At 46.0% G+C, this 20,560-nt stretch overlaps 1 protein-coding gene across 1 annotated transcript in view; it reads left to right on the plus strand.

Moving 5' to 3' along the window:
* Nucleotides 1-12,915: 12,915 nt before the first annotated feature.
* TTC39B (tetratricopeptide repeat domain 39B) overlaps nt 12,916-20,560 on the plus strand; it is a 275,315-nt gene continuing 267,670 nt past the window's right edge. The window contains exon 1 of the mRNA XM_068234826.1: nt 12,916-13,091. Within this exon, the coding sequence (XP_068090927.1) occupies nt 13,050-13,091 (42 nt within the window). The 5' untranslated portion in view covers nt 12,916-13,049. The remainder of the gene's footprint in view (nt 13,092-20,560) is intronic.

Below are 20,560 nucleotides of genomic sequence, written 5' to 3' on the forward strand. Positions count from 1 at the left end.
CTTATCAATTCGCCAGTGCAAAATTTACATCTGTTATTCCCTGTAATAACCCACTGATCACCTGTCAATCACCCATCAATCACCCCCTGTCACTGCCACCCATCAATCACCCCCTGTCACTGCCACCCATCAATCACCCCCTGTCACTGCCACCCATCAATCAGCCCCTAACCTGCCCCTTGTGGGCAATCTGATCACCCACCCACACCAATAGATCGCCCGCAGGTCCGACATCAGATCACCTCCCAAGTGCAGTGTTTACATCTCTTCTCACCTCTAAACACCCACTAATTACCCATCAATCACCCCCTATCACCACCTGTCACTGTTACCCATCAGATTAGACCCTAATCTGCCCCTTGCGGGCACCCAATCACCCGCCCACATGCTCAGATTGCCCTCAGACCCCCCCTTATCAATTCGCCAGTGCAATATTTACATCTGTTATTCCCTGTAATAACCCACTGATCACCTGTCAATCACCCATCAATCACCCCCTGTCACTGCCACCCATCAATCACTCCCTGTCACTGCCACCCATCAATCAGCCCCTAACCTGCCCCTTGCGGGCAATCTGATCACCCACCCACACCAATAGATTGCCCGCAGGTTTCGACATCAGATCACCTCCCAAGTGCAGTGTTTACATCTCTTCTCTCCTCTAAACCCCCACTAATTACCCATCAATCACCCTTCAATCACCCCCTATCACCACCTGTCACTGTTACCCATCAGATTAGACCCTAATCTGCCCCTTGCGGGCACCCAATCACCCGCCCACACGCTCAGATTGCCCTCAGACCCCCCCCTTATCAATTCGCCGGTGCAATATTTACATCTGTTATTCCCTGTAATAACCCACTGATCACCTGTCAATCACCCATCAATCACCCCCTGTCACTGCCACCCATCAATCACCCCCTGTCACTGCCACCCATCAATCACCCCCTGTCACTGCCACCCATCAATCAGCCCCTAACCTGCCCCTTGCAGGCAATCTGATCACCCACCCACACCAATAGATCACCCGCAGGTCCGACATCAGATCACCTCCCAAGTGCAGTGTTTACATCTCTTCTCTCCTCTAAACACCAACTAATTACCCATCAATCACCCCCTATCACCACCTGTCACTGTTACCCATCAGATTAGACCCTAATCTGCCCCTTGCGGGCACCCAATCACCTGCCCACACCTCAGAACGCCCTCAGAGCCCAGCCCTGATCACCTCGCCAGTGCATTGCTTGCATCTATTTCCCCCCTCTAATCACACCTTGAGACACCCATCAATCACCTCCTGTCACCCCCTAGCACACCTACCCATCAGATCAGGCCCTAATTTGCCCCGTGTGGGCTCCTGATCACTCGGCCAAACCCTCAGATCCCCCTCAGACCCCCTTCCGATCACCTCCCCAGTGCATTGATTGCATCTATTTTCCCCTCTAACCACCCCCTGAGACACCCATCAATCACCTCCTGTCACCCCCCTAGCACTCCTATCCATCAGATCAGGCCCAATACATCCTGTCATCTAAGAGGCCACCCTGCTTATGACCGGTTCCACAAAATTGGCCCCCTCATAGACCACCTGTCATCAAAATTTGCAGATGCTTATACCCCTGAACAATCATTTTGAGAAATTTGGTTTCCAGACTACTCACAGTTTTGGGCCCGTAAAATGCCAGGGCAGTATAGGAACCCCACAAGTGACCCCATTTTAGAAAGAAGACACCCCAAGGTATTCTGTTAGGTGTATGATGAGTTCATAGAAGATTTGATTTTTTGTCAAAAGTTAGCGGAAATTGGATTTTTATTGTTTTTTTCACAAAGTGTCATTTTTCACTAACTTGTGACAAAAAAATAAAATCTTCTATGAACTCACCATACCCCTAACGGAATACCTTGGGGTGTCTTCTTTCTAAAATGGGGTCACTTGTGGGGTTCCTATACTGCCCTGGCATTTTAGGGGCCCTAAACCGTGAGGAGTAGTCTAGAAAACAAATGCCTCAAAATGACCTGTGAATAGGACGTTGGGCCCCTTAGCGCACCTAGGCTGCAAAAAAGTGTCACACATGTGGTATCGCCATACTCAGGAGAAGTAGTATAATGTGTTTTGTGGTGTATTTTTACACATACCCATGCTGGGTGGGAGAAATCTCTCTGTAAATGGACAATTGTGTGTAAAAAAAATCAAAAATGTGTCATTTACAGAGATATTTCTCCCACCCAGCATGGTTATATGTAAAAATACACCACAAAACACATTATACTACTTCTTCTGAGTACGGCGATACCACATGTGTGACACTTTTTTGCAGCCTAACTGTGCTAAGGGGCCCAAAGTCCAATGAGTACCTTTAGGATTTCACAGGTCATTTTGAGACATTTGGGTTCAAGACTACTCCTCATGGTTTAGGGCCCCTAAAATGCCAGGGCAGTATAGGAACCCCACAAGTGACCCCATTTTAGAAATAAGACACCCCAAGGTATTCTGTTAGGTGTATGATGAGTTCATAGAATATTTTATTTTTTGTCACAAGTTAGCGGAAATTGATATGTATTGTTTTTTTTTTCACAAAGCGTCATTTTCCGCCAACTTGTGACAAAAAAAAAATCTTCTATGAACTCACCATACTCCTAACAGAACACCTTGGGGTGTCTTCTTTCTAAAATGGGGTCACTTGTGGGGTTCCTATACTGCCCTGGCATTTTAGGGGCCCTAAACCGTGAGGAGTAGTCTAGAAAACAAATGCCTCAAAATGACCTGTAAATAGGACGTTGGGCCCCTTAGCGCACCTAGGCTGCAAAAAAGTGTCACACGTGGTATCGCCGTACTCAGAAGAAGTAGTATAATGTGTTTTGGGGTGTATTTTTATACATACCCATGCTGGGTGGGAGAAATCTCTCTGTAAATGGACAATTGTGTGTAACAAAAATCAAATAATTGTCATTTACAGAGATATTTCTCCCACCCAGCATCTGTATGTGTAAAAATACACCCCAAAACACATTATACTACTTCTCCTGAGTACGGCGATACCACATGTGTGGCACTTTTTTGCACCCTAACTGCGCTAAGGGGCCCAAAGTCCAATGAGTACCTTTAGGATTTCACAGGTCATTTTGCGACATTTGGTTTCAAGACTACTCCTCACGGTTTTGGGCCCGTAAAATGCCAGGGCAGTATAGGAACCCCACAAATGATCCCATTTTAGAAAGAAGACACCCCAAGGTATTTCGTTAGGAGTACGGTGAGTTCATAGAAGATTTTATTTTTTGTCACAAGTTAGCGGAAAATGACACTTTGTGAAAAAAAAAATTAAAATCAATTTCCGCTAACTTGTGACAAAAAAAAAAAATCTTCTATGAACTCACCATACTCCTAACGGAATACCTTGGGGTGTCTTCTTTCTAAAATGGGGTAATTTGTGGGGTTCCTATACTGTCCTGGCATTTTAGGGGCCCTAAACCGTGAGGAGTAGTCTTGAAACCAAATTTCTCAAAATGACCTGTGAAATCCTAAAGGTACTCATTGGACTTTGGGCCCCTTAGCGCAGTTAGGGTGCAAAAAAGTGCCACACATGTGGTATCGCCGTACTCAGGAGAAGTAGTATAATGTGTTTTGTGGTGTATTTTTCCACATACCCATGCTGAGTGGGAGAAATATCTCTATAAATAGACAATTGTGTGTAAAAAAAATTAAAAAATGTGTCATTTACAGAGATATTTCTCCCACCCAGCATGGTTATATGTAAAAATACACCCCAAAACACATTATACTACTTCTCCTGAGTACGGCAATACCACATGTGTGGCACTTTTTTGCAGCCTAACTGCGCTAAAGGGCCCAAAGTCCAATGAGCATCTTTAGGCTTTACAGGGGTGCTTACAATTAGGCACCCCCCAAAATGCCAGGACAGTGAACACACCCCACAAATTACCCCATTTTGGAAAGTAGACACTTCAAGGTATTCAGAGAGGAGCATAGTGAGTCCGTGGCAGATTTCATTTTTTTTTTGTCGCAAGTTAGAAGAAATGGAAACTTTTTTTTTTTTTTCCTCACAAAGTGTCATTTTCCGCTAACTTGTGACAAGAAATAAAATCTTCTATGAACTCACCATGCCTCTCACTGAATACTTTGGGATGTCTTCTTTCCAAAATGGGGTCATTTGGGGGGTATTTGTACTATCCTGGAATTTTAGCCCCTCATGAAACCTGACAGGTGCGCAGAAAAGTCAGAGATGCTTGAAAATGGGAAAATTCACTTTTGGCACCATAGTTTGTAAACGCTATAACTTTTACCCAAACCAATAAATATACACTGAATGGTTTTTTTTTTTTATCAAAGACATGTAGCAGAATAACTTTTGCGCTCAAATGTATAGGAAATTTTACTTTATTTGAAAAATGTCAGCGTAGAAAGTTAAAAAAGTCATTTTTTTGACTAAATTCATGTCTTTTTTGATGAATATAATAAAAAGTAAAACTCGCAGCGGCAATCAAATAGCACCGAAAGAAAGCTGTATTAGTGACAAGAAAAGGAGGTAAAATTCATTTAGGTGGTAGGTTGTATGACCGAGCAATAAACCGTGAAAGCTGCAGTGGTCTGAATGGAGAAAAAGGCTCTGGTCCTTAAGGGGCGAAAAGACTGTGGTCCTTAAGTGGTTAATGAACCAGAGATGAAAATAAACTAATGAGATATACAGTTGGATCTGTCCTCCTACTCCTAAAAATGACTCTAAGGCTGCATTTCCACTTGTGCGGTGGGAATTGTCGGGGGAAAAATTCACATGCAGATGCGAATTTCGCATGCGGGTCTATGCGAATTCGCACGGATGACGATGTATGCGAATTTAACCATGGCAGTGCTGGTGTGATTTTCCATTGTTTCTATGCAAATTCGCATGAAAATTCGCATTCCCAAACCGCATGCGAATTTCCTATTAAATACATTGTATGCGATTCGCATAGCGGTATGCAAATTCTGATGGCTCTGCCATGCAAATTTTTCCTGCACAGAAAAACGCAAAGGAATCCTGACAAGTGGAAACAGTCCTATTCACTTGTATTGCTATGCGAATTTGCATGTGAAAAACGCATGCAAATTCGCGATAGTAAAAATGGGCCCTAAGGGCTCGATCCGGCGCATAATTGCATCCAGAAACGTGCCGTGTATGCCCAGCTTTAGATATCTCAAGGTTTTATTTTATGTATAAACATTTACAAAGCAGATGTAATATGTTATAGTCTTGGCTCAATTGCAGTGTCTCAAGAGTCCCAGAGTGAAAATACATGAGCTATTGACCTTTTTATAGTTTCCTATTACAGTAAAAAGCCGAGAGATCTGCTTAGAAAACTGTTTTATAGCTGTAATGTGTTATTAGTGAGCCAACTGGGTCCTGACTGGAGAAGAACTGTCAGTTCCATAGCTAATTATAAACTCTTTGAGGCAGAGGAAAAAAGAAAAGTAGCACAGCATAAGTGTCTGTATGCTTGCCATTGTATATGCACATGGAGCAGCACGGTGGCGTAGTAGTTAGCGCTCTCCCCTTGCAGCGCTAGGTCCCCGGTTTGTATCCTAGCCAGGTCAACATCTGCAAGGAGTTTGTATATTCTCCCCGTGTCGGTGTGGGTTTCCTCCGGACACTCCGGTTTCCTCCCACATCCAGATAAGTTGATTGGCTTATACCTAAAATTGGCCCTAGACTATGATACATGCACTACATGTTACATGCATAGACATATGACTATGGTAGGGACTAGATTGTGAGCCTCTCTGAGGGACAGTTAGTGACAAGACAATATACTCTGTATAGCGCTGTGTAATATGTTGGCGCTATATAAATACTTAAATAAATAATTTCTATTTCATCATGTCACGTCATCTCTGGTACACTTTGCATCTGTTCTCTTCCGTTATGGTCCTCTAAACCGTCCATTTCTTAGGCCAATGTGAACCAGACCTAATGCTAGTACCTGTATGGTGTGTACCACACCATACCATTTTCTGGCAGAATTACCTGCCAGATCGATTATTTCCAACATGTCCGATCTGAATTTCGAATGATTTTTCGATTTTTTTTCAGTTCTATGAAAATCGAAAAAAAACCTGACCCAAAAACAATTTAAAAAAAGATTGAAAAATCAAACTAAATTCAGATCGGACATGTTGGAAATAATCGACCTGGCAGGTAAATCTGTCAGAAATTTGTATGATATGTACCTAGCATTAGGGAGAATTCTCCTTGGTCCAAGGCAGGGTGCCCTGGCAGGATATATAAAGATGCTTTTGTTAGGGCTTGTGTATTCCTATTGTGGCATTAGTCTGGCATGTAGTGGTAGTGATGTTGACAGTGTTGTGTTTAAAGGAGTCATCAGGGCAAATCGATTAAAATGAGTGGTACTTACCGGGGGCTTTCTCCAGACCCAAGCTCCCAGGATCTCCCTCGCCGCAGCTTTGCCCGCAGTCGTTCGCCGGAGCTCCGACTCGGTACCTGGCGATGACGTCAGAGCGACCTGGAGGTCGCTCTGTACTGTGCCTGCACGATCGGCGCTGTCAATCACCGCCGCATGGGCCGGAGCAGACCGTGCAGTTTAAGAACAATGATATCAGAGCAGGGCCAGATTTAAGGCAATGCCACATAGGCCATGGCCTAGGACACCACAGGGTCTAGGGCGGGTGGGCAGCAGGCTATACTGGGGAGGGTCACCTGGCTACCTATACTGGAGGAAGGGGGGTCATCAGGCTATCTATACGGAAAAGGGGTAAGGGCTTATACTAGAGGGAAGGGGGAGGAGTCATCAGGCTACCTATACTGGAGGGAAGCAGCTCCAAGGGGGGTCACCAGGCTATCTAAACTGGAGGTCGGGGGGGTTATCTACCTACCTATACTGGGGCAGGGGGAAAGGTCATCTAGCTGCCTATACTAGAGGGAAGGGTCAATGGGCTACCTATACTGGAGGGAGGGAGAAGGGTTCTCTGGCTATCTATACTTGGGGTGGAGGGGAGGGGTCATCTGGCTACCCAGTAAAGAGTATAAATCCGGCCCTACATATGTATTTGTGCATTTTCAGTGCGTTTTGCATGCGCTTTTAGTGCGTTTGTGTCTTTGTTCCACACATGCGTTTTCTTTGCATTCTGCATGCGTTTTAATGTGTTTGCGGTTTGCATATATATATCGCATATGCATTTTGCATATGCGTTTTATGCTAATCACTAGGAAGTTAACAGGAAGCGGAAATACATCATCAAACTTGTTTTTTGTTTTTAAAAAAGGCATAAAAACACACTAAAATTCTCTAAAACGCAATACCTCTGCGTCACCATTGACATTCATTATGTGCGTTTTAGATGTGTTTTGGAAAATTATGCAGCAAGTCCTGTGTTTTAAAAAACGCACATTGCAGAACACAAACATGCGTTTTTCCATGCCGCCCATTGACTTGGATTATGTGCGTTTCTGCCTAGTGTGTTCCTACCCTGTGGCAGGCAGTAGATGATCACGCAATCAAGATTTTAGAAGAAAAGAAGGTGAAGGTAGTATTCAGATAATAAGAGATTTTATTTCTCTGTAACAAAAAAAACAAAAAAATTTTTACCTTCCACTAGGGTCCTCGTCCACTAGGCTGCAGTCTGCTTCAAAAACAGGTTGTGGCCATTTTTCCGATCGCAACAGCATTACAATTAACATGTAAATTGCGGTACTGTTTTTCACTAGTGTGATTTTTTTTTCGCCGCGAATTGCAATTGCCGACCTGCGTGATTTTTGGTACGGTTGTGCTTGTACCCGACATATTGTGAAAGTGGAAATTGAAGGTTACCTTGTGGAAAAGGGCTGTTAAAGTGTACCTAAACTCACTGCCATATACTTTACATTACACTAGCGCTTTTACAGTTGCAGTGAAGCATACTTCTGTGTACTGTATGGTTTACTGTATGCGTAAATACGCTTTGCACTTGTACTGCGTGATGCAACCTTTCATTATCCTATTGCCACGCTTGCATAGTGTGAAAGAACCCTACGTCATTGACACAGACTTACATAAGAAGCAGGTGCTGTGATTAAAGTCTGGCTAGACTTGCTGCATGCTTGTATTAGGTGTGGCATTCAGACACAAAGCCAAAAAGATCAGTAGAACTTCCAGGAAATTGGCATTGATGCCCTCACCAGTTTCAATGAAAGAAAGTTTGAGCAAAGCTTAGAGCTAGAGGCTTAGAGCGCTTTTGAGTACTTTTCAGAGTGCATGAGTATCTAAAAGTGCTTTGCTAATGTAACCCAGTGAGGGTGTTCCCACAGCAGCAAATGTCCTGCATGTAACATTCTTTGGAGCGATTCAGCTTAAGTTACAGTATCTGTACTATGCAGATATGCTGACAATCGTATAGGTGTCACACACAAGCCAGGGCTGGCACTACCATAGGGGCAATCTTGGCAATTATCCCAGAGACCTGTGCCAGTTGCCGGGCCCCCCTAAATCATAATAACCAATTTCATTGTGGTCCCCGGGGCCCCTGAAAAGTTTTAGGCAAAGTAGTGGCTCACCTGTCCCATCTGGCATGCTATTTGTGGCTCTGTGCGCTCCCGTCTTCATTCCTGCTGGCTGCATCTTCTCAGTGACACGGTGGCATATTATATAATACCATGCACCAGGTCACAGAGGAGAGGTCGTCCTTGTGAGAATTAAGAGTAAGTTCACACTTGTTTTAAAAAAAACCGAGACACGGATACCAATGTTAAAAATAACACCTGTCTTCACTCATTTAAAAAAAAAAAACTGATCCAGGGGATCCGTGAAGAAAAATTGAATGCAGAGTCCGGATTTGCGGGACTTCACTGACCCCGGATCGCTCCCGGATACACAGAGGGGTATTGAAGGCAATACAAAAGCGGATCTCGCTCTACACAGGCTACAGAAACGGAGGGAGATTCGGATTGCCTTGCTGGAAGGGGTAGCAGATAAGAAGGGGGCCAGCGGGCACAGCAGTGGGGAGGTGCGACGGACCCCCCCTCCCCCCCTCACCTTGGTGCCCCCTTCCCGGCTCCCACTCCAACTACTTTTGTTAAAATCATTGCCTGCGGGGAGCGGGGAACTCACTCACCTCCTTGTTCCACCGCTTGCTGCGTCACTTCCTGCAATGCCGCCCTCTGAAGTATAGAAGTGGAACTCAAGGAAGTGAGTGAGTTCCCGCTAGCCACTCCCCGCAGGCAATGATTTTAACAAAAGTAGCTGGAGGGGGAGCGTGGAAGAGGCACCCAGGTGAGGGAGGGGGGGTCCGATCCCCTTCCCCACTGCTGTGCCTGCTGGCCTCCTTCTTGGCTGCTACCCCCTCCAGCATGGCGTCCTCCCCCCCACCCGGACATGGAAAATTTTTAAAAAAACGTAAACGGACTGGAAATGTGCTGCAAAGATGCAGCAAGGACCACAATAAAGTTAGGGGAGAGACTTAAGGGAAGGGGGGGGGGGGCGGCGGCGGCAGCTGAGCCTGAGGGAGATTTAGCAGCAAAAAAAGGGGGGCCTCATGTAACTAGAACCGGTACTGGCATGACCACACAGTTCTATGGGCATATTCTCACCTGTGCATTGTAACATAATACATTCTCCTGGAGCACTTTCTATACTGCATTTCTGTATAACAAGTGAAAACATGCATGGTATATACAATTTTCTTATGATGTGAAAATAATGTGTGCTTTTTAATAAGCACAGTGTATGTGTTGCCTTATGAAGGTGTTGTATTGTGGGTGTTATGCAGCGTACATAGATAGGCCCATATTCTATTGCCTTTTCTCTTAACCTCCTTGCCGGTTATCCCGAGCTCAGCTCGGGGTAACCTGCCGCGGAGGATTCCTCAGGCCCTGCTGGGCCGATTTGCATAATTTTTTTTATACACGCAGCTAGCACTTTGCTAGCTGCGTGTCACTTACAATCGCCGCTACCCGCCGCATCAGAGGGTGCCCCCCCACCCCCCGAGACTCGTACGCTGCCTGGCCAATCAGTGCCAGGCAGCGCTGAGGGGTGGATCGGGACTCCCTCTGACGTCGATGACGCCGCTCGTCTTTGGGAGTACTCAGAGACCGGAAGACACAACCAGTGGGACATTTGGACGGGGGCCCAGCGGGGGAACGAGGGGACACAGAGAGGATGGGAAGGCTCTAAGGGCCTTTGCACTTTAGCTGTGCTGCGTTTGCGTTTCTGCAACGTCTCTGTTGCATTTGCACTTCACAAAACACATTTCCATTCACTTGAATGAGAATCGTGGTAAAATTGTGATAGAATTGTGGTAACATTTTGTTGCGCTTTTACCCCAATTTTGCCACGATTCTTATTCAAGTGAATGGAAAGTTATTCTTTAGATAAGATGAAATATTACCTCTTGGTAAAGTTAAAGACACATTCTTCATTGTCCAATCTTACCATTTCTGCCCAATATGATGGACTACCTAAAGTACCCATTAAAAGTATATATTCCCTCAGTTTACCTTTCTACTGCATACATTTGGTAAGCTTGTACAATCAAGATTGTATCATTTGTGGGCACATTTAAAGTTAGTCTGAAGCGAAAATTAAAAAAACAAAAGCAAATAAAAAAACATAGGCTCTGGGTCCTCCAAAGCCTTCCCGTTCCTCTCCTGGTTCCTGGGTTTCACTATTGGCTCCCCGATGGGTTGGAGACTCAATGCCGGTATCAGATGTCACTGCTGCTGATCACGTGCAGTAATTTGGCCCAATGACGGTGCAGTCCTGTCTGCAAGACCATCAACACTAGTTAGCAAAAGGAGCAGCTGGCAGCTGTGATTGGTTGGTCTGGTGCCAGCACGCCCGCCTGATTGGTTGCGTGCCAAAGCTTCCCCTCTGACTAGTCTTGGTGATCTCTCACTGGTGACGCATGTTTTAAAGGGAAGGTCCAAGCAAAAAAAAAAATGAGATTCACTTACCTGGGGCTTCTACCAGCCCCATGCAGCCATCCTGTGCCCTCGTAGTCACTCACTGCTGTTCCAGTCCCCCGCTGGCAGCTTTCTGACCTCGGAGGTCAGGGCCAAATTGCGTACATTTTTACACATTCCCACTAGTGCAGGATCATTAACACATACATTTTTACGCGTTAGTGGTGAAACGCGTAAATTTTTGTTCCTGCACTAGCTGGAATGCGTAAAAATGTATGCAATGTGGCCCTGACCTCCGAGGTCAGAAAGCTGCCAGCGGGGGACTGGAGCAGCAGTGAGTGACTACAAGGGCACAGGATGGCTACATGGGGCTGGTAGAAGCCCCAGGTAAGTGAATCTCTTTTTTTTTTTTTTGCTTGAACCTTCCCTTTAAAGAGGCATATATCAACACCTCACCTGCTTTTGAGGTCATAGTGAGGCGTGGCAGGTGCCACCGGGCCAATGAAGACCAAATGAGAAGGGTAGTGTGTGTACCCGGAAGGAGAGGGGCAGGTGCCAGGTGGCCCAACATGTTTGTCCAAACGCCGCCTCATAGCTTTTGATGCCTGAGGTGGCTTCATTGTAGGTCCACCCCTGCTATTAATCAACTCTCCTGGCTCTTATGACCTCAGCCTATAACTGTAAGGGCCCATACACACTGCTGCGTTTGCGCTGCGTTTTTAAAATTGCACGCGTTTTTAAATTGCAAGGTCTTTTGAAAAATCATGAAAATCGTGATGACCTGTACACACTGGTGCGATACACAGGGGGTAGCAATAGGGGTTGCAGATGTTGCGACCACATCTGGGCCCTTGGGCCAGAGGGGCCCTGCAGGGCCCTCCTTCAACTACAGTATTAGCTCTCTATTGGTCCTGTGCTCATAATAATCACTTCTATAGATACTTTGAATAGTGGTAATCATTAACAAACTGTTCCACACTCCCTTCTTGCACCTCTGACACTATGGCTGTCCTTAGCAGGTTTTGGTGCATTGTATCAATTATTTTTTTAGAAAACCACATTTTTAGAAAAACGCAATCGGTGTGACTGCTGCGTTTTTTTAAGCGCTGTGTTTGAAAATCACAAAAAAATCACAGTACATGCGATTTTGTTTTTTTATGTAATCAATCAGGAAACCAGGATAAGATAGCCCCAGCAAAATTTCAAGCGCATTGCATGTGCACAAAAATGCAAGTAGAAATTTGATTAAAAACGCAATCGCGCTTGCGATTTTATGTACAGGCCCTAAAGGATTGCCAAAGCTCACTGATGACATAGAGTTTTGTTTTTCCATAATCAGAAGTGTTTGAGTGCAAAGTTACCTTAGCATAGCTCCCAACTGTCCCTCTTTCAGGGGGACATTCCCTTTTTGGGAGCCATGTCCCTCTGTCCCTCTTTCCCCCTCATTTGTCCCTCTTTCAGGACTTTGTCCCTCTTTCAGGACTTTGTCCCTCTTTCTATATAAATATATATATTTGTATACTAAAAATGTGTTTGATTGACTCTAAACTTTATTTCCATCCTTTAAATTGATATATTACTAATTTTAAAATGTTACTAAGAGGGACAATTAACCGAGATAGAAAGGACCAGTGTGGGTTGAATTATAAAACAACATATTTTCTTATGAAACCTTTATGGTTTGCGTGACTAGGGCCGTGGTGGGGCGTGACCAGGGGTGTGGCATGGGCGTGGCTTAAGTGTCCCCTTTTCTCGTTTCAAAAAGTTGCTTAAACATTCTCAGAAACTAAACAAAGGGAAAGCAAGTAAATGCAAAACATGCAGGGGATGAATAGGGTTCCGTAGCAATAGCAGTAGAGTCCTTGGTGGTGAAAGAATGAGGCAGACGCTGCTATAGCTAAGTAATGTAGCAGAAGCACGAGTACAGCTGAGCCCTGTCTGTATGTTTAATATTTCATGAAAAGGCGTGCTTGGAGGAGGCACGTCGCCAGATTGGATCTTCTTACACAGGGAGGGAGGGGACTGAGGGTAGGAACAAGAGCCTGAACCCTTTCGCTGTGCATTTAGCTACTCTTCTCTTCCTTATAACTCTGAACACCAGCAGCAGCAGCAGTAGTCCATCCGTGCGCCGCGTACAGCGAGGAGAGCTAACATCCAGGAGACATGGCGCGTGTCAGCAATGGCACAGAGAACGAAGCTGAGGAGGTACATGTGTGTGACTGTCATGACGAGCTCTCCTTGTATGGTGCTGTGTTTGCAGTACATGTACATAGCAGGTCCGAGCCCTATATGTTTGCAGGGCTATGGTAAGCCATCATCTTACAGTGGTAGCCGACCACAGGGATATTTTTCCATTCTTGTGGCAGCAAAGAGGTTAATAGTGAAAGGTGTTTCTGGGTATTGGGCAAGAAGCTGTCATCTTGGTAATAAAGCACACCGGACGCTTCCTCCCACACCTCTGTGTCGCCACCTGATCGCTGCTGGGAAGTGCTGCTGTGTTGGTAGCCATGGGAGATGCAGGAGGATAACAGGTGGTTTCCTAGCATAGTGAAGGAGGAGGACGGACGGGCAGGTGTTATTGCTCAGGATGGGAAATGTGCAGCGTTGCTTGTAGCCTGGATCGGAGTGAACCGTGTAATGCCCTACTATTGTCATAAGGATGAGGGCTCGTTTCCACTATCGCGAATCCGCATGCATCCAACGCATGCGGATTCGCACATGGTATGCAAGTGAATGGGCCTGTTTCCACTGTTGCGTTGGTGATGTGCGTTTTTTTGAGCGGTGAAAAAACGCACAAAAGAGCCAACGAATTCGCCTGAGAGTGGAATGCATGCGAATCGCATGCAATGTATTTAATAGGGAAATCGCATGCGTTTTCCCCATGCGTTTTTTGCCGCGAATTCGCATGCGAATTCGCATAGGTACCGATGTAAATTCACACAGGCAGTGACATGGTTAAAATCGCATATACCCTCACCTATGCGAATTCGCATGCGAATTCGCGGCAAAAAACGCATGGGGAATCGCATCCGCATGCGATTTCATCAGCGGTGGAATCCAGGCGATTCTGCACCGCAACAGTGGAAACGAGCCCTGAGAGTATACTCCTGTCGGGCAGGGTCAGATTTCAGCATAAAGAATACATGAAATCCACTAAGCAGAGTGCTGATGACACTTTTTTTTTTTTTGCGTTGTAACAGTAAATCTGCAAGCTATAGAAACCTGCGGAATGCTACGTGTCTCTGGAAAAAAATGATCGGATGATGACCAAAGCAAATGTGTATTTTTAAAATGCACGGCAACAGGCATCAGGTGCTCTACCAGGCAAATGCTGTACAGCCTTTTGCCTTGGTGTGCTGTTTATAGCGGAAGGACTCATGGCTAGGGACAGTGGTAGCCCTCTTGGGATGACGGCAGAGCGGGCACATATGTGTGTAGGAGATAGAAAGCGTCTAATATTAGATGGCTGGGAGCAGCCTTCTGCTCCTGGTTGTCAGGGTGACGGGCACAGCGGAGATGTGATCATCCCATGTAGTGGCAGCGCTGTACGGAAAGACTTGCCTGCTCTCACTCTCTACTGTAGCTTCTCACAGCATTATGATTATGATTTTTTCAGAACGGACATTGGAACCTCCTTGTTCCAAAAGTAACGGTTGTGCCATGTGCTACAACCAGTTTGATACCTTGTTGTTTTTTTAAAGTATACTAAAATGAAAATCTGTATCTGAGCTTCCTACAATAGACTCTATTCACAAAACCTCTCATAAATGACTTATCAGCTAATTGATAAAAATAACTTTTCAGCACATTTACAAGCAAAATAATCACGTAATGTAAGTTGTTCCTAATTAGCTTTATTTCAATATTACTTTTCTTACCTTAATTATTTTTGCTCTTTGGATGCTTAAAAAAGTAATACAGATAAGGTGAAAACAGAGGAAAACAGGTGAAAAGCTTTGCGAATCATGCCCATTGTCATATCTCATCTTTTTTAAAGAGATCCCGAGGTAAGCTCAAAAAATTAAAAAAAGTAGGATGCCTGATCCGCAGGGCTGAGTGGCTCAGGTAGCCGCAAAAAACGCCGCTCCTGTGGACCGCAACGGCCCACTTCCACGACCCCTGGGTCATGACGCTGCACTGAGAGACTGTGTTGTCTCTCATAGCGTGTGGGGGAGCAGCAGGAGGCGGGACCATGGGGAGAGAGCTGCCCAATGGCAGCTCAGGAAACTCTGTAGGAACGTGTGAGAAAACACGGAAAGGCAGCCGTTTGCTCTCAGAGCAGTGCGGCTGCTTCCGCGTCCGGCATGGCGGCGCAGCATGGAGAAGCTGTCGCATGCCGCGAGAACTGCGGCGAACGCGGAAAAGCCGCCGCGTGCAGTGCGACAGCTCCCGCAGCTGGCAGAGACAGTGCTGGTGTGGCTGGGACTCATAGTCCCTCTGGGTTTAGGGTGACGCGCGCGCGCACTGAGGCAGGGATTTTATGACACCCAGAAATGAGTCAGCTGACCAGGCTGGTCAGCTGACTCTGGCTCCACTCCTGATTGGTCCAGCACTTAGGGAGGTGCTGGGATGATGCCTGTGTGTATATATACTGCTGGCTGTTCAGTTGCTGGTTGTCTGGCGTTGCGAACACAACGTGGTAGCACTCAGACCTTAGTCAGATCCTTAAATATGCCGGGACCAGCTGGAGCTGTAATCCTACACTTAGCTAGATTCTGTTGATAGCTTAAAGTACTAGTTTGATTGTGATTATCTGTTATGACCTCCTGCCTGCCTGACCATTCTCCTGAACTCTGATCCTGTACTTTGTCATTCTGTTACTCTGTTGCCGAACCCCGGCTCGTCCATAGACTCTGCATCTGCCTTCTGATTTTTGTACCCCGATATTTCTGATACCCTGTTGCCGAACTCTGCCTGTACTTTAGACTCCGCCTTTGCCTTCTGAATCTGTACCTGGTCTGTCCGTGTGGTTACAACCTGATCTGTCCAACCTCGAGAACCGACCTTACTGTTAGAGGCGGTTCCCAGTCTTGATAGTGACACTTCCTTTAGAGTGTCACTCTCGTTCTGTCACTCCTTCTCTCAGCCTGACTCCTCCCTCCGGGAGAGTCCAGAAGGAATTGGGCAGTACTCCTTACTGCTCTGAGGCCCAGTCCTCTCATTTTTACTGTTTGCACCAAACACTCTACTCAGGTGTCCAGAGGTTAGCTTGTATATCTGATTATCGGGGATACTGCAGATCATCAATAAACAGGTATATATCTGTATTTCCAGTGATACTGCAGATCACCGGTAATCAGATCCTCTGTGTTACACCGATCGTTACAGAACGCCCCTGGGGGACGTTTTAAACAGTGAATTGCTCTCCCCTCTGTCTACCTCCAAGTTGGCGACAAATCTTGTCGCTAAACTCGGGGCTATAGAGTGGTGATGGGGGGGGCAGAGAGCGGCCGTTGGGGGACACAGAGCCATGTCATTAGGCAGAGAACATGGCTCTGTGTCCCAACTGCCCCCCGAAGATCCACCTCGGGTTCTACCTAGTATCCACCTAAATATTGTTTGAACTGGTGTGTGATGTCATCTCACCTTGCTGGCCGGACCCTTCAAAATCTGCTTCATCTGTTTGTTATAAGAGTGGTCATTTTGGGGGGAAATTGCCTAACCTGTAGAGCTGGTAGTCTTGAGTAATATATGAAAGATGATGTAGATCCTAGATGGCTCTCTTTTTCTAATGTCCTCCTTTTAAGAGTTTTTAGGGCTGGTTTAGACAGGCGTCTGAACCAGCTGCAGCGGTATCTTGTGTAGACCCTGTAAAATGCATGCCTGCTAGCGAGCAGAAAAGCACTTGACAACTTTTGGCAGCACTTCCCATGGTTCGTTGTGTTGGGTTTTGACCCTCACAGGGGAACACAGAAGCTTGGAATGTAGCCGGTAGCATCCAGGAGGAAACAAGAGGACGGGATCTAGCGCGGCATTTGCAAACAATGGGAAATAATGGTACTGTTACCTTAAAGCTCTTTTTATTCATTTAAGTGGACAGTGCTTGAGTGCCAAACACCACAACTGTCGTTTAAATCCTGTATGAACCCGTGTTTTATTTACACTAGTGCAGTGGTTCGCAACATTATTTTAGTATGTTCTAAACCACAAAACTTCTTACATTTGTTTAACTTGGTAAAGCCCAAGTACTTTAGGGGTACCCATACCACATGTTGAGAAACTAGACACTAGAAGACCCAGCAGGGTTGTAGACCATACACAGAACTAAAGTGCAGACACATGCTTAACGATTGTAGCCTGTAGGGAGTCAATCTTTTGGGTGACAATTATGGACCGAAATAGCATACCTTATCCCTTTTGTTATTGGGAAGGCGAAAACAGAGCACAACAGAGCGATTTCCAGTGGGCAGGTAAAAGAGACTCCGTAACAAAAATGTAATCCTATTTTCTACCATCCTACAAGTTCCTATACCTATTCTAATGTGCTCTGGCTTACTGCAGCACTTTCTTCTATTACCATCTCTGTAATAAATCAGCCTATCTCTCCCCTGTCGGACTTGTCGCCCTGTGTCTGGAAGGCTGCCAAGTTCTTCAGTATTGTGGTTCTGTGATGCATCTCCCCCCTCCAGGCCCCTCTCTGCACACTGCCTGTGTGCTATTTAGATTAGGGCAGCTTCTCTCTGCTCTATTATCTTTTACAAGCTGGATAAATCGTCCTTTGAGCTGGCTGGGCTTTCACATACTGATGAATTACATACGGGCAGAGCTGTCTGCACTCTGCAGTAAGAAACAGCCTGTCACTTCAGTGGATGAGAGCTGAAGGGGGAAAGAAACACACAAATCATCTCTTGAGATACACAAGGAAGGCTGTATACAGCCTGCTTGTGTATAGATGTATTTTCTATGTGTGGACATACTGTACATCAACCTACTTCCTGTTTTGGTGGCCATTTTGTTTGTTTATAAACAAACTTTTTAAAACTGTTTTAACCACTTTTAATGCAGCGGGGAGCGGCGAAATTGTGACAGGGGAATAGGAGATGTCCCCTAACGCACTGGTATGTTTACTTTTGTGCGTGGTTTTTTTTTTTTTTTTTCAATGCGTTCAGCTGAGATCCTCTGCCACTTTGGGTCTTGTGGTGAGACATTGGGGAGCCCTCTAGACATATGCTTGATTCTCAGCAGAGATGGCCCTGACTAGCCACCTTGGCCACGATCTTGCTAGTGTGTATACCAGCCTTTATGCTCAGTACACATGCTAGATTTTAGTCATTAGTGTGTTGTTAGAGACAGTTGTTTGTGAACATAGTGTGCAAAATGTAGCTTCTGTAAAGCTGTCACCAATAAATGAAAGCTGTTAATTTGTACTCTTCTTCCTGCTGTTTGGTTGCTCGCCATTTGTTGCTGGGTGTCTAGGGCAGGGGTCTCAAACTCAATTTACCTGGGGGACCGCAGGAGGCAAAGTCAGGATGAGGCTGGGCCGCATAAGGAATTTCACAATCGCGGCGCATCGCCGCCTCTGCCCGCCCCTCTCACTCTTCCTTCACAGAGAGGGGCGGGGAGAGGCGGCGATTGACGTCAGGAGGGGCAGAGCTGAAGCTGAAAGCTCTGCCTCTTCCAGGAAATGCCAGTGGATTGTCCCCCAGGTGATTTGGGGGCTCTACAGCCCTCGTTTAGCGGCGGGGATGCGGCAGATTACTTGGGAGCACTGAAGCGAACTATAAGGAAGCTTTTGCCGGCGAGGGCCACAAAATATTGTATCGAGGGCCGCAAATGGGCCGCGAGTTTGAGACCCCTGGTCTAGGAACAGGATGCTTGAGCAATGTGTCTGTACAGTACTTATGTATGCCACATACGCTGTGGTGTGTTGACGTGTAATGACTGCTTTTTATCACGCTGCTTATACAATGCAGTGCACCATCTATTGCGACCTTCAGGGCTGTGGAGTCGGTACAAAAATCCACCAACTCTGACTCCTCAGTTTAGGATTCCACCAACTCTGACTCCGATTCCTCGACTCAGACTCCTAATTTGCATATTACAATCTTGTTGATTAAAAGTATGTAACATGAAATTCGTCTCTTATCTGCCAACACTTAGGAATTTTAAAAGACAACTGAAGTGAGACAGATATGTAGACTGACATATTTATTCCCTTTAGACTAAAACAAGTCCTTGGTAAGAGTACTTGCAAAAGGTGCAGACCGGAACAAAGAACATCTATCAGGCAGTGGCGGCGCTACACTGGGGCTTACCCAGGCTTGAGCCCCAGCTGACAAGCTGTCAGCCCCCCCCCGCAGGGTTGCCAAAAAGCAGGTGGGGTAGCAGCGGGGAGAGAGGAGAGAGCTGTGGGGAAGGGGGGACTATCCCCCCCCCCCCCCCTTCCCTCACCTTGGGACTCTCTCTCTTGCTCCCCCTCTAGAAATGAGCGGCGAGCTGACTGCAGAAGACTTCCTCTCTTCCCAGCGCGGCTGATCTGTGCACCGCTACTCTGGTCTAGTCTAGACCACTGTAGTGGCGCACAGATCGATATCTCTCTCCGGCCCCCCTTCCCCACTGGCCACCGCTGTCCCCATGTCTCCCTCCTTCCACCCCTCCTGAGTCCTGGGGAATCGATACACCTGGCTATACTGGGGACAAGGTAAGTCCTCCTACCTACCTATGCTGGGGACAACTATACACCTGGCTACATGAAACGCTGTCATTACATGCATCTACAGGTGAAAGGCTGTCTGTCATTATGGTGCGTTTACTGGTGAAAAGCTGTCTGTCATTATGGTGCGTTTACTGGTGAAAAGCTGCCTGTCATTACGTGCATTTAGGGCTGGTGCACACCGAGCGGCTTTTTGGGCGTTTTCAGATCCGCTTGCGGCTGCGGATCTGCTTGGTCAATGTATCTCAATGGGGTGGTGCACACCAGAGCGGCAGGCGTTTTGCAGAAACGAAAAATGCCTGGGTGAGGCATTTTTTGGATTGCGGATGCGTTTCTGCCTCAATGTTAAGTATAGGAAAAACGCAAACCGCTCTGAAAAACGGCACTTCAGAGCGGTTTTGCAGGCGTTTTTGTTACAGAAGCTGTTCAGTAACAGCTTTACTGTAACAATATATGAAATCTACTATACTGAAAACCGCAGCAGCAATCCGCAAAACGCTAGCAAAACGCCTCATAAAAATAAAAAAAAGCGTTTAAAAATCTGCTAGCATTTTGCGGATCTGCTAGCGGGTTTTGGTGTGCACCAGCCCAAACTGGTGAAAAGCTGTCCGTCATTATGTGCATTTACAGTATACTGTATTCGAGATAAAATTGTGTTTCTGCATGATTTATTGCACATAATTAATTGGTTCCTGCAAACAAAAAATATTTTATATGATGGCAAAACACACACACTATGAAAGTGCATAATTTGTTACATGTACTATTCATTGCTGTGGATGCAGTTTATCTTACCATGATGTAACTAAATTGCTGCAGTGTGGGAACTAAGGGAAATCCCTTGGCTAACTGGGACTTGTATTAGCATGTTGATCTCAGAAACCCAAGGCGAACCTTGGTTCTAAAACCAGATTCTTACCCAGAAGTAAGCCTCTGGATCATGTAGGTAGAGGCTTCCCACACTTTCCTCCAGACCACCGCTGCAGCTAGCAAACCCCACCAGAGAAATCCAACAAGTCCT

Source organism: Hyperolius riggenbachi, chromosome 1 (assembly GCF_040937935.1).
Source record: "Hyperolius riggenbachi isolate aHypRig1 chromosome 1, aHypRig1.pri, whole genome shotgun sequence".
Classification (NCBI taxonomy): Eukaryota; Metazoa; Chordata; class Amphibia; order Anura; family Hyperoliidae; genus Hyperolius; species Hyperolius riggenbachi.